This window comes from Adiantum capillus-veneris, chromosome 7 (genome assembly GCF_014529385.1).
Source record: "Adiantum capillus-veneris isolate H3 chromosome 7, ASM1452938v2, whole genome shotgun sequence".
Classification (NCBI taxonomy): Eukaryota; Viridiplantae; Streptophyta; class Polypodiopsida; order Polypodiales; family Pteridaceae; genus Adiantum; species Adiantum capillus-veneris.
In genome coordinates this window covers 127,824,609-127,839,522 of record NC_140937.1, presented here as the reverse complement: position 1 = coordinate 127,839,522, position 14,914 = coordinate 127,824,609, and the positions used below count along the sequence as shown (strand labels likewise).

General features: G+C 40.0%; 1 protein-coding gene across 3 annotated transcripts; it reads left to right on the top strand.

Annotated features, from left to right (window-relative positions):
- Positions 1-1,203: 1,203 nt before the first annotated feature.
- Positions 1,204-4,654, top strand: LOC147454597 (uncharacterized). 3 transcript variants are annotated; one of them, XM_086517366.1, is made up of 6 exons: positions 1,204-1,387; positions 1,661-1,718; positions 1,835-1,867; positions 1,953-2,036; positions 2,125-2,378; positions 3,861-4,654. In XM_086517366.1, the coding sequence occupies exons 1-6, from the start codon at positions 1,225-1,227 to the stop codon at positions 3,908-3,910; spliced, it is 642 nt and encodes a 213-aa protein (XP_086373492.1). In that variant the 5' UTR covers positions 1,204-1,224; the 3' UTR covers positions 3,911-4,654. The 3 variants fall into 3 exon arrangements, with proteins under 3 accessions (XP_086373492.1, XP_086373491.1, XP_086373490.1); XM_086517365.1 differs by having other exon boundaries at positions 1,228-1,387; positions 1,835-2,378; positions 3,861-4,641; XM_086517364.1 differs by lacking the exon at positions 3,861-4,654 and having other exon boundaries at positions 1,229-1,387; positions 1,835-2,705.
- The last annotated feature ends 10,260 nt before the right edge of the window (positions 4,655-14,914 follow it).

Genomic DNA, 14,914 nt, shown 5'->3' with positions numbered 1-14,914 from the left:
TACCGGTAGGTGCTGATCGTTCACTCTCAACTGGGCGGCCATTCGCATGAGTGCATGTGCACACATTGAGAGATACATTGCGCACATGCGCGGTGAGGTGTGCATTTGGCTGATTGCACCTGTGACTTGCGCACATCCCCAATCTGAGAGTGGTGATTGAAGATGGCGGGAACAGCACACCTAAGATCAAGGCAAGGTGTGTGGTTGGGTTCCAATTCATGGAGTGAACGTCGTCAAACGACAATGAACGTCACTGGGGCTCTTCTAACTTGCGAAGAGCTGATTGTTCTTAGATTTGAACCATTGAAGATGCAGACAATATATAGGTAGGCCGCCCATGAAATCTCCACATCACGATCAGCTCTAAGTGGTGCATGTGGCACCACCGTCCACAAGAAGAAGAAGAGAATTTTAACGTTGAAGAAACTATCCCAAGAGACCTTAAAGATTTATCCGACGAGGAGAGTTGAACGAGAGAGAGAGAGAGAGAGAGAGAGAGAGAGAGAGAGAGAGAGAGAGAGAGAGCACAACGAGGGGCATGACCAGTTGGAAAAAATGGCATGCCGGTGATAGCAGTGATCTTGAGCACAACATTAGAGACAGTGGGAGGATCAAAGGTGCAAAAGATGCTAGGTAGGTGAGAAGCATGTGGGAAGAGCAGGGACATCATGAAGCAATGGGCCATTGCGCTGGCTAGGAAAGGCGAGGCTTGAGCTACATGGGCCAGCCAGTGATGCACCGGCCAGGGAAAGTGCTTGACATGTCAGCGTACGCACCTGCACAGTTGAATTCGACTGGCTAGGCTCGTAGAGCCTGGGAACTATCTAACACGGGCATTGAGGGGTGGGATCTACGGTGGGATGAAGGAGAGCCGTAGATCGTGGCAAAGTAATCTCAGGCGCGACAAAGTAATCTCGCGTACCAGAGATTACTTCGCGGCCGACCCTCGAACCCTTGACCTCACCTTTGCGAGTCCCATGTCCTATCCACGAGTACCCGCGTGTTTATTGTGATGGTATGGACGTGAGATTACTCTTATACCAAATGTGACCAAAAGTAATCTCGGGTACAAAAAGTATACCCGAGATTACTTTTTGTGGTGCCGACAAGATCTACGGTGCTCGATGCTCTCACCATAGATCCCATGCCCCCATGCCCGTGTCATATAGTCCTGAGGCTCGTAGAGGAGGAGAGAGAGAGAGAGAGAGAGAGAGAGACTCTTAAATGACCGTTAACTACTTACTGGGCCCAAATAGCAGAACAGTCATGATATTGTTGCGTTGCCAATGGCATTTGGTTATGATGAAGATGAGCCCAGGTTGCCTGGCGAGCTACCGCTTGGCCTGCGTCGTCTTCCTCGCCATAGCTACTTCGCTGCTGAGCGCAGGTCTCTCTCCCTCTCTCTCTCTCAGTTCTCTTGAAGAAGGGTACTTTTCTTTCTGAAGAATTCTTCTGCAAGCTCTGCGCTTTGATAAACTTTAGAGGCGTGTGTGTGTGTGTGTGTGTGTGTGTGTGTGGGGGCGGGGGGGGGGGGGGGGGGACATGCATCTATGCACGTGCATCCGGAGTCCATAATCTTGTGTTTTGAGGAGGATAGCTCAAAACCTAATCTTCCACTGTTTGTGTTCTCGATGCTTAACCGAGCTTCTTCAACTTGCAGTCTCTGCACAGGTTCTCCTGAAGGTTGTGGAGCAGAGGTCGTTCATCATGGCTTGCAGGTAGGAATTTCTCATTTCTGGCGAACTGCGCATAGGCACAAGGATCTTTTATCGGTAGATTGCATTCTTGCATTATCAGTTAAGCTTTTCATGATACCATCCATGCGTCCTGACAGGAAAATCAAGCACTGGATGGGGACCTTCTCAAGGTTGTTGAGAGGCTTGAATCTATAATAGGACGTCTGACAACGAGCTGCAAAGTAAAGCCCAAGATTGACGACTGTATGGATGCAGGAGTTTTAGCAGCAGAAGAGCCTTCTTCCAATTTGAAGCATGTCGAGGATCGTCTGGACAAAATTATTTGCAGGATGTCACAAGGTGGGTATTTCAGCAGATGCAGCAAAGAGCTTTACATAACACCGACAAAAGATGGTGTTATGAGTGCGCAACTGTGCTCATCATCCAGGATCTCTTCATCAGAAACTGGTGTGCAACCACCTTCAGAGGAACCAACAGAAAATGAATCAGATAATGCAGCGACAACCTTGTTATCTTTCAGATTGCCTCTCCTAACTCCCAAATCTTTGCTATCGAAATTTGGGTCGTCTGAAAAAATGGAGGCATCGGTCTCACCACCGACTACCAAAAGGCAATCAAGCGGTGGCCGCTCGAAACGCTTTTCTGCTGCATTTTCTTTCCTTACTTCACCAAAAAGAGCAGGTACTGTCTTATCTTTCAGGCTTGGCAGTTCCAAACCTGCAGACGAGTATACCGAAAGATGAATTCTTGTGTTCTTTTTTTATGTTCTCACAATCGTGTGGTACAGGTTTAAACCCATGTGTATCATAAGCATGTCAAGGCACTGTGGTAAATTACATGTCAGCTCAATCCATCCACTAATGTAAAGAAAAGCTAAGCCCAACAATAAGACAGGACTTAAAAAGATTTGCAAGTAATATCTGTTGGTGCTTGATCTTATACCAAATTCTTTAATCTGTCTGAGAAAATTGTCTTTGGAAAAAATAGTGGAAAATTGTTGCTAGTGTATACCATATTCCCATGTGTTTCAAGCTATATCTAGTTACAATATAACTATGTTTTGGTTTACATGGAAACTATCACTTTGTGGACGATTTTGTAATCTTGGACTGGTGCTCTTTCCAATCAAAAGAGTATGTACAAAGTCTCTTGTAGGCAACAAAGTGTGACTTTGAGTGTGTGTACGAAAAGATAGCTTTAGCTTGACCAATGGAAAATGCCCACATCTTTGATGTAATCTTCTTTTCATTTCTTTTTGTATTTGAAAGCTCAAAGAGGCAAACGATTGAAAATCTTCATTTTATCGAGCCACCCTCAACTATTACAATGTGCACAAATTTCTTACCTTCGAAATTGCCAAGTGCTCATGGAGCACAACCATACACTGATGTGTTGTGTAGATTTCCTAACAAAATCATTCAAATCTTGATCAAGCAAGGTCAACTCCACCCACAAAATGGCATCTATTGCAAAAGAATGTCATGAAAAGAAGTTCTAACTAGTATTCAAAACACGAGAACACCTTCTACAGCTAGACATTTGGATGAGCGCATGGTTCTAGAGACACTAACTATTGGAAAAGAAATACCCAAACATAGTAATAGACACAATTATTGTCATTCTACAATGTTTGCTTCTAATGTTGGTCTAAAAGCATTTTTTGATCTCATTAAAAATCTTGTGCTTGTAGCTTTTACTTGTGCATGAGCTTGGGAGTGGGCTGATAGCGTAACTTGAAGGGTTTTCTCTAGATAAGTTAGCTCTAATCCTATTGGTCTACCCAAATCTAGCTAGCCCATCATTACAAATTTTCACTTGTGCTTGAGCTTGGAAGTTTCTTGTTAGCCTAAATTGAAGGGTTTACTCTAGATACATTATCTCTAATCCTATTGCTCTACCCAAATCTTGCTAGCCCATCATCGCATACTATCTCTTGAATATATAGGTCAGCTCTACCTTTTCATTTCCATCATCTTCGTTCATTCCACCTCCTCATCATGACTTCTGACATCTTTACTTTTTCCTTCCTGTTTGGGATTTCTAGAAAGAGGGATGTTAAGAATATTGTAAGTTATCTCATTATATAATAACTCTACTTAGAATCTTATTGAACCTCCTTATTTGGCTAATATGTGTGCTCTTATGGCCACCATTTTTTTCCAGCTTTATGCCCTTTTGGGCCCTTGGGGATTGCAATTCAACATGCAACTTGACAAAATTAGTGGTGTTTGGCCAAGATCTTCTCCGACCCCAACCCTTTCCCAAGGAAATTCCAATAACATAACAACAACATTTGGTCCAAGGAGAAGGGAGTTTACAAAGGTAAAGACCAACTCTCTGGCAAAGGGCTTGAAGATTTTTGCAAGGACCATAAGTATTTTAAGTGTCGGGAGCAAGGACATGGCTATCGTTCTTGCCCCAAAAGAAATGCTCGCAGTGAGACTCCTAGAGCTTCCACCACCGAAGCTCCAAAAGAGGATGCTCATTGCAAAGGATCACCTCTCTCCTATGCTTGGGGAAAGGTAAGGGAACATGATGCCTTCATCTTGTTTGACCCTGACTCTACTCACAACTTTATATCAATGGAATTGGCCACCAAGTTGGGCATTCAAGCTTTTGAGATGGGAGATATTGTAACTGCTGACACAACTTTCAAGGGACAGCAAGCCTCCGTTACTCCCTTGATTGGGAAGTTGAGACTTCATGTCCAAAGCTATGTCGACAAAGAAGACTTTTTCATCTCTCCTCTCCAACATGAGGATGCTATCCTAGGGGCACCATGGTTCAACAGCATGGCTACCAACATGAAGTTCCCTGAAAGGAGAATCTATTTCACTTATAGGGGAAAGAGCATGTATATAGATGCTAATGAGTTTGGCCGTACTATACCACTTGTAAATTCACCAGCTTTTGATAAGTCAATGAAAAGCTCGATTTCTGCGTACATGATTTTTGTCAAAGAATCCACTAATGACGCTAATGATTTATCAAATGAAAATGGTAGGAATCAAGAAGAGTTAGACTTGTCTACTTTTCTAAATGGATTCCAAGATGTTTTCATCGATGATATCCCTATGGACTTACCTCCAAAACGAGGGGATGATGACCATCGAATTGAGCTCCTACCAAGAAACTCACCGCCTAACAAGCCTCCTTTAAGCAAGTACAAGTATTGGTAGACAAAGGGATGGTGAGGCCTAGCTCCTCTCCCTTTTGTTCTCCAGACCTTTTAGTGCAAAAGAAAGAATACATATCGTATGTGTGTGGACTATCGAGTACTAAACCATATCACTATCAAAAACAAATTTCTCGTACCTCGAGTAGAATATCTGTTTGATAAGCTACAAGGCTCTACCTACTTCAATAGGATTGACCTTAAAAGTGGCTATCATCAAATAAGGATAGTGGATGAAGATATCATAAAAACCGTGTTTTGTACAACGTTTGATCTTTATGAATATCTAGTCATGCCTTTTGGCCTGACCAATGCACCAGCCACATTCAATTGTTTGATGGATAGAATATTTAGACCCTACTGCAAGTTCACTGGAATATTCTTTGATGATATCATCATCTAGTCCAAGTCCTTGGAGGAACACAAGCAGCATCTCCAAGTGATTTTGAGGGAGAACAAGCTTTTTCTCAACCAAAAGAGAAGCGAATTTTTCCTTAAAGAAATTCAATACTTAGGTCATATTATCTCTCAAGATGGTATCCGTATGGATCCATCGAAGTTAGAGGTAATAAAAGCATGGCCTAATCTAACGAATCTACATGAGTTAAGAAGCTTTATTGGTATGTGTGCATACTATAGACACTTCATAGAAAAATTTTCTCAAATAGCAGGACCATTACATGACTTAACAAAGAAGAACGTTAAGTATTCATGGACTACTAGGAGCAAAAAGCTTTTGACAAGCTCAAAGAGAAGCTTACCTCTCAACTAGTCCTCATGCTTCTGGATCTCTCAAAGCCATTTGAGGTCCAATGTGATGCTTGTGGTGATTGCTTTGGAGCAGTCTTGCTTCAAGAAGGGCATGCCATAGCATATGAGAGCCGAAGGCTCAATACAGATGAATGGGTCTTGAGCATTTATGAGAAAGATCTTTTAGTTGTTCTACATGCTCTAGACACATGGAAGCACTATTTATTGGGGACTCCATTCATTTTACGAACATACCACCAAAGTCTCAAGTACTTCATGACGCAAACCAAGCTTTCCAACAAAAAAATGAGGTGGGCAAATTTTCTTTTGCAATTTTTTTTTCATATTGCTCACATTGCTGGTAAGCACAATCAAGTGGCCAATGCACTTTCACGACGACCAAAAGTCAATGTGGTGTCTATAGCAACTCACAATGATCTATCTTCTATGATAGATGAGTATCCTATTGACCCCGACTTAAAAGATGTAATGTCAGCCCTTGCTTTGGGGAAGAAAGAGGAACCATTCACTTTGCAGGATGGTTATCTTCTCCATGGCAATAGGCTATGTGTTACCCACTCCCTTCGTGAGAAGGTCATGTATAAATCCCATGTTCCTCCCTATGTGGGTCATAGAGGCATTCAACCTACTCTTCGAGGAGTAGAGACGTACTTCTATTGGCCTACCATGAAAGTGGACATACAAGAGTATGTTTCAAAATATGTGGTATGCCAAAAGACTAAGTATGATAGAGGGAAGAAACCTGGATTACTCCAGCCATTGCCAATCCCTAAGTCACCATAGGAGAGTATATCCATGGATTTTATCTTTGGATTACCCAAGTCTATCCATGGGAATACAAGAATATGGACAATAGTCGACATGTTTAGCAAGCAAGCACACTTTATTCCTGTCAAAAAGACTATTAAGGCACACCAAATGGCAACCATCTTCATATCTCAGATTTTCAAACACCATGGTTACCAACATCCATTGTGTCAAATAGAGATCCTAGAATGACCAGTAATTTTTGGAAAGGTCTCTTTGAAAATCTAGGTACAAGATTGAATTTCTCTTCGGCCTATCACCCACAAACGGATGCCCAAAGTGAGATAGCCAATCTTACAATACTCGATCTATTAAAGATTTATGTTACAGAAGTAGATCAACACTCACAATGGAAGAAGTACTTACCCCTTGTAGAGTATGCATACAATAATACTATCCATAAAACTATGGAAAAAGCACCTTTTGAGATCATAGAGGTAAGACCTAAAAGTCCCTTGCTACTTAAAGTACATGGGAAGATCTTTGTTGCTGATGAGTATAGCCGTGACCTACAAGCATTTTTTTCAAAAGGTTAAGAAGGCTATATACATCTCTCAACAAAGGCAAAAAGTTGTTGCTGACAAGCACAAAAGGTCTTTAACATTCAAAGAAAATGATTGGGTTTTACTTAAGTTTCCCAAGACTCAATTGAGACAAACACCGGGCAAAAATCATACGGGCCATCAAAAGTATTATGCTAAATTAACAAAAAGATACTATGCTCCTTTTTAAATCTTGAAGCTAATCAATGACATGGCTTATCAACTAAGTTACACCATTGGCTCATACACAATGCTTTTCATGTGAGCCTACTTAAGCCCTACAAAGGAGAGCCACCAAGAGAACCAATTATTGGAGACCCTCCAGAAATCAAAGACCAAGAAGAGGTGCTACAACCTGAAGCTATCCTCCGGTGTGAAGACAAGGTACTACGGCATGGTAAGATTATCCGATGGTATTCTATTAAGTTCAAAAATTATCCTTTTGAAGATGCTAGATGGATGCAAGGAATACAGCTTAAGGATAGTTGAACCTTGTCAATGCTTACAATGTTGCTCTAGAGTAAGCAAATGTAAATGCTTTCTAAATGAATAATTTTTTGTCTTATAAGACTAATCTTCTTTTGTGCACAAATTTAAATAGTACATTCTTAGAATCATGTTTGTGATGAAGATATCACTCAAACACCAAGTAGAATTTGTCACTCTACTTTGGGAGTATGATATGGACTAAAGAGCAGACATGCTTATGGCAGCTACATCTCCCAAGAACCAAATGGACTAGTCATCCATTCTGAAATGATGTCGCAGGGTGAAAAGGGATCCTCTACCCGCTAAGAAACATAGACTAATGACTAAGACTTTATCTCTTCTAGATCATAGTCGAGGACGACTATGATTTCAAAGAGAGATGTAATGTCATAAAATCTAATATCTAACCAATCCAAATGATTTTCTCATACTAAACTGATCATTTAATATGGGAGAATAAACGGGAACAAGGGTTAGAATATAGACATGTGCTTATGGATCTGTCTCAACAAGGGGCCAAGGTTAAAGGGGTCTAAATGAGAGATGGTCTGTTAAAGAGAAATGCTACCTGATGGAGCTTAAAGACCTAAGTAGGATTAGCTTCATTAAAGACCTCCAAAAGTTAGTGTTAAAACGTCCTTTGACCTTAGGCAAGCTAGGGCTGACCTTGAGGTGGGAACCCTACCCAAGCATGAGGTGCTTGTCGACTTGCTAACTAAAGTGCTTAAAGTGTTTGTGGGAACCTTGCCCAAGCTTGAGGTGCTTCTCATGCTTAAATGACTAAGGTTCTTGAAATGTTCAATTCAAACATAAACTCTCAAGAGGCATAAACGGTTTCCATGCTTAATTGACTAGGTGCTTGAAGTGCTCAATTCAAATATGATATCTTAAGAAGCATAAAAGACACATGTCCAAATGATCCTCCACATTTGGCCCTCAAGATGTACTTGAATCCTATTGAATAGGCTTTAAAGGGGTCCAATGAGAATTTAGATACAGAAAAATAAATAAATAAGTTTTTTCCCTCAAAGAAGAAAAAGAGGACACATGTCCAAATGAAATAATTAAATAATATGAAAGAGAGAGAGAGAGAGAGAGAGAGAGGGGGGGGGGGGGGGGGGGGGATACTCTCCCACACACACACACACACACACACACATTCTCTCATTGTGTGGAGTGCAAAGTGCAAGAGCTCCATCTCCTTCTCCAAGCTTGTTGAGAAGTGGAGAGCTTACACCAACACTCTTGGCTATGGAATGTAAATCCGACCAAGAGCCATGCTTCAATGGTTAAGCTGTCATCTTCTTCATCTTCATTACTATGCTATTATGCTATGCTAAGCAAAAAGAGTGATGATAAGTGAGGAACTATTTCTTTCTCCTATGGATGATTCTTTTTCCTCTTCCCTACCCTCATTCCCCGCTAGCTCTCTCCACCTTCGAAGGTGTTTGAGGCCTTGGGACTGAGGCTTGGAATAGTTAATGCTTTTTGCAAAGTTTATGTTATGCTTGTGATGCATGAAGCTTTCCATCTTCATTGCATCACCTAGGTCACAAGGAACACAAATATTTTATTGTATCAAGTCTCTCTTGATGGGAGAATCTATAATACAAACGGCTTTTGGAGGGGGGACCGTCCTAAACTATTGTCATGTTATCTAATACTCTCTATCTTGCAAAAGTACTGTTCATGCCAAGTTAATTAAGTACTATGTTTATGTTTCTACCATCAATTAAGTTCACCCTCTATGTTCTCAAAGTAATCTCACAAAAATGCTCACTCTAATTCTCTTGATTCCGCTATTCTCAAAGTTCCATTGCTCCGCACCACTCGTTGTCTCTTTGACATGTTTGGGTGTGCTTGCTCCTGTGGCAGTGTGTTGGCGGTGGATGTACCTTTGTGCATGCCATGGGTTGCCTATGGAGGTCACTTGTGACAATGAGAAAAGAAGCAAGAAAATAATGAGTGGTCTATATTTATAATGGTCTAAATTTAAAAGGGCCCTTTCACACTATAACATTCATTTTTACAAGGGGTGCTTTCTACACTTAAATTTCAATGAAGGAATATATACATACATGGAGGATCTTAAGGCACTAATTTGACCTCGACCCTTACTTTGCTCTTTGTTAGAACCATGTTGTATGGTTGGAGGGGCCTTGTGATCTTCGTCACTTATGGCTTGAATCTTGACAATGCAATTTTCTTACTTCCTTTGCAATGTTGGACTATCGTGCACACTTGATGAGCTTGCAAGAAAACCTCTTGAGGAAGAACCAGTTAAATATCTCTTCCAACTAATTGCAATGTGCCACACCCCCATCCTGATGAGTATTTTTAAACTACACACCCTAGTTCAATAATGGGATTTCTCCATGACTTGGGTGTTGAAAATGCCGTGATCCATAAAGAATCTTCCATATGCAAACAAGACATTATGTCCACACAAGTGAGTGATGTTATTTATGAAACTTATAAACGACTTAAAATACTTGTAATGTGTGATGTTCCTTGCCATGTAATATGTGATATTGCTCTCACCCCAAGCCAGAGTGAAGACCTTTGTGAACTCCACCAACACTACTTGAAACAATTGGTGTTGCTCATGTATTGTGCTGGTAAGACACATCTGCTTGACCATTTTATCAAGGTTTTCCGAAGCACAAGCATGTATTGTGCTGGTAAGACACATTTGCTTGACCATTTTATCAAGGTTTTCCCAAGTACAAGCATGTTTGTGCTTGTTTGCAAGCTCTACGTTGGAGTCATTGTTGGCTTGGATTTGTAGAATTCCTTCCACAGCTCCCAAAGGTTATATGCACTATGGTCATCACTGTTTTGCGCATCAATTTGGCGAGGGTTTCCTAGATTATCTTTCTTCAAAAAAAATCTTTCTTTTTGACCACTTATGGACACTTGTTGGAAATCTCGTGCCCCTCACATGTCTTCTTTGTAGCAACAATTTAAACCTTTCCACTATGGTAGCCAATCGAATGAAGCTTCTCCACCTTGGTGATGGCCTCCTTAAAGTTGTGCACATGCTTCATTGTCAATACATAGGCAATGCGGATCTCCAATAGCCTATCAAAAATGTACATGAAAGCATGCAATGTAAGAAAATTACACATTGGATGGAGGAAAGGAAAAGATGGGGTTCCAACACTTATCCTTCAATGCATGATCTGGATCACATTACACATGGGGCATATCAAGATAGACACTTCCCATTCCCTACCATCATCCCCATTGGAAAAATCCTCACCATTCTTTGCGTTGTTCACTTCTAATGGAATTTTTGAACCAACTTGTGAATAGGCCTTTTGTGGGTGTCGCTAGTTTGGCTTGTACCACTGTGTGAAAAATGGACAAGGGTAGAGGGAAGATGCCCCTTGTTTGCAGACAAGCAAATGCTTCATGGTCTTTAAGTCCCACCCAAGTGCCACTCTACGTCAAAGCTAGGTAGACAATTTGACCTCAAACTTCTCATCCACAAGTTAGGAGTGTATTACTTCCATAATCCACTCAAAAATCCATGAAATTACTACATTGGTCTTTTTGGTCACGTCAATAGCACCCAGCCACCATATGTTCTTCTACAATTTGACACGAAAAGATAGTGTGGGAGATGGCTTGGCTACATCGAGACTACATCCCATCCTCTTGTTTGCAAGAGGACTTCATTCATTAGATTGGTGATGAGCCTCTCAAGCCCTCAGCATAAATGCAGCCTTGGTATCAATCATTGCACAACATATAGAGAAAATACCTTAGCCATTATATTCCATGAATAGAAAATGCAACCTAAATGCTCAAGTAATTTTTTTTACCTTCTTGCAATAATGAAGCATATCTTGTTGAAGACTTTTGAGGTCCACAAATATATTGTTCCACATTGTGTAAGGGAACCCCTTCTCTAAAGATCCCAATTAGTTTTGCATAGCGTTTCCCCTCCTCATACTTTTCATGCATGCAGCGTAGAGCAAAGCAGGCATTGCATCCTCCATGTATAGATATTTCTCAATGTGAGAAATCAAATCTTCATTTGTGGCCTCATTTGCAAGGTTGACCTTCTAAGAAACCAAAGACAGATTCTCCACAATGCCTCGCTCTTGTATGACATGCTTAAGGAGTTGAAAAATAGTAGTGTATTGTTGATCAAAACTTCATTGCAAGAATTTTGTATGTCACCTTCACTAACCACATTTTCCAACTTACACGTCAACTCTTTGGTGATTGCATCATCAATGTACTTCTCACCAAGTGAATGCAAGATGATAACCACATCACATGTGTTGAGACAACTGGTGAGAAGGTTGCATCCATCTTCTTGGCTCGATCCACTACATGCCTCTTGAGTGAAGTATGCGGCTTGCAACATGTTAAATGTGAGTGGTTAGTGTGAAGTAGAAACATGAAAGCAAGTGAAGAATATAAATCACCTTGTGGCCATCAAGATCATTTGTGTGCTCCACCCTCGTGATAAAATGCTTCGATGGATATGAATGTGTGCTTGTGTTCTCTAGCACCTAGGGTTTTTTTCTAAAAAGACATTTTTTTCTTGCAATGCCAATGTGTTGTGCTAAAGTGCCTAACATTGGTACATCCAATGTTGGATGGAAGCAGCTCGTAGGGTAATATCGTATAAATGACCATCCACCCAAAGGTTGACATTAGTATCTCCAATAGGATAATGTTGTTGTGACGATCTTTGCTCACACACGCCTAGCCTTTGGTGCAAACTCTATGGACAAGCAAACATGCACACTTGTGGTGTGCGGAGTACATGATGGAGGGACAAAGTTTGAGATGTCATTGAGCAACATGTCCGCTAATCCTATGGAAGCAAAGGAGAATAATCAATGGATGGAAGAACAAAAGGGGGGGAGTCAAAGAATGCTTTTTTTGGTATGCTTATAGGTTTGGGGGGACTTTTAGGCAAAAAGTAAAAGAAAAATAAAAAAACACTTTTTGGCCTTTAATTATACACATATTTTATGATTTGACATAGGAGAGAGAAAGAAGGGAGTTAGCTAATGCCCTATCACCTTTTTACCCTTCACTTTCAAGAAGGTAGTGCAAGGAAAAGACTTCCTAGGTCCACATCCCATGGGCCTGAGAAAAATGCTAGGGAAGCCTATTAAAAAAGAACCTCATGAATACCCTTGTGTCCTTAACCCTTCACAAGATTAACTATAATCCCCTAGCATTAGGAATTCTCATATGGCTCATGCAACGTCCATATTTCTCCTAGTCACAACTGCAAGGTTACAAGAAGGATGAATTTTTGAAGTGCAAAGGAAATATTTAGTGGAAAACATTTGAGGCCACCCAGTAAAAGCACGAGTCTAGTTAACAAAGCCAAAATTTGTAACATTTACACTTTCTTTCTTGTCTCTCTCTAAAGGCAAGCCACATTGAAACCTCTTACTTATAGATGCTTTATTGTATGCCTCATCTCTATTGTTTGCCTCTTTGTAAAGCAGTACCAATTTTTAAGTTTATCTTGAATATGTCTTGCTTATTGTGACCTATTCCCACACCTGAATCCCTTGGAAGACTTCTAGTGAGTTACTTGCTTTGTTTACACCACCCCATATCTTAGTACTTAGAAATTTAAATCCTTGCTTTATGGTGGGATTTTTTTATACCTTGTGTAGACCATATGGACAAGCTCCCGTATTGCTTGATACACCAAGTAGTAGTATGATTATAGAGAATATACTTTGGAAAAATGTGAACCGAGATGGAAAAATAAGATAAGATGGGTCAATGTCAATATAGCAACGAGCTTGATTAATTATAACAATGCTTACAATGTCATGTTTGAATTGCTCAGATCCACCTGCATCTTCCATGGAATTTTTAACTTTTTTTATCTCTTTCTTTTATTAGGAAAAGACATTCTTTGACCATCAAGTCCTATCATAGAGAGAGAGAGAGAGAGAGATGCTTCCCATACATGTGCCTTCATATTTCTTATTGATCCATCATCTCCATAATACTTCACATTATTATGTAGAGTCTTCCATTGGTTGTATTTATCGACTAGAAGACATATTCGGGTATGTCCCAAAAACAAAATTTACCACGAAGACCTATCTATGAAATATTTGGGTATTTCCCAATTACAAAATTACCACCACCATGAAGAACATTGTATGAAATAACATTCTCAATACTTTAATGGTAGCCTCCCTAGTTGATAGAGGATTCAAATTATATGCAAATCTTATGTTCTTCATAATCCTACATAATACATGTGTGAGAAGGATACCTAGAATAGCATAAGCATTTGTGTCTTTAATGTCCCTATAATGGTCTTATTCTAGATAGACTTGCACTCCTTTTCTACACCCTTGAAATGAATACAAGAGCTCTTTGGCATGTCTCCCTTTAACACATCATATAGATATTTCAATGCCTTTAGTTCTACCCAATGTGTCACTTCTCCCTTCCAAAGCCCTCAACATCTAGTCCCTTCCTTGCTTGTTGTGTCCTAATGAATTCAAGCATGCTAGTGTGATGGTAGACCTAATTCAAACCATTGACTCAACCTCAAATGAATTCAATCATTAATAGCATTTCTTTTATTGTACATTGAAATTCATTGGATCTTGTTACCTTGAATCATAAGAGTTATATTCCTAAAGGTTATTGATGTTCTCTCTAGTTTTATCCCCTTGAAAATCTCACTTTCATCCACCTTAATGAAAAATATGACAGCTATGTTCAACTTTGAATGGTAAAGGTCAGACATTATAATCATATCTCTTTGCAAAGTCCTTAAAGCAAAGAAGATGTTGTTGGAGGAGTCAAACTTGAAACCTTCGTGCAAGTGATTATGCTTCATGAACCACATCTCTTTCCCATTAGCTCCATAATCATCTTCAAGCTCAAAATGACGATGGTATAGACCTCAGTTGCATGAGAAAAAATAAAACCAACAATAAAAATAAGGACACGCATAAGAAATTCAAAATAGCAAATAGTTATGTTACCATCTGCCAGCACCAAAAAAACCAAAAAGCATTAGGTACTACTCAAATGACCTCTTCTGCATTATGTTTCTTTATCCTAGTACACAATAGATAAGAAAAAAGAATAGACAAAGTGGAGGATACTTTTGCATCAAACATAAGGTATACAATAATTGAGAGGGGGGATCAGAACAAGCACACAAGACACTAATATTATCAAGGTAAGACAACGCCCAAGAAACTCAAATCCAAGAAAAAGCCCAAAGTTATTTTCTACTAAGAGCACAATAGAGGACTAGCACCATGCTATCATACTAGAGGAGACAACTATTATCGTTCCAACATCAATGTAACGGTTAAAAGTTTTCCACATATATCTTCTCTATCCAAGACAAAAGTTACTTTCTAAATATTCCATGTGCCATTGTCAAATCATGTATGATAGCCATAATGATC

Coding starts and splice junctions, on each gene's coding strand:
- LOC147454597 (XM_086517364.1), top strand. CDS start 1,287: ATGGCATTTGGTTATGATGAAGATGAGCCCAGGTTGCCTGGCGAGCTA. Junction 1,388..1,660: donor TACTTCGCTGCTGAGCGCAG/GTCTCTCTCCCT, acceptor TTCAACTTGCAG/TCTCTGCACAGGTTCTCCTG. Junction 1,719..1,834: donor TCGTTCATCATGGCTTGCAG/GTAGGAATTTCT, acceptor GCGTCCTGACAG/GAAAATCAAGCACTGGATGG.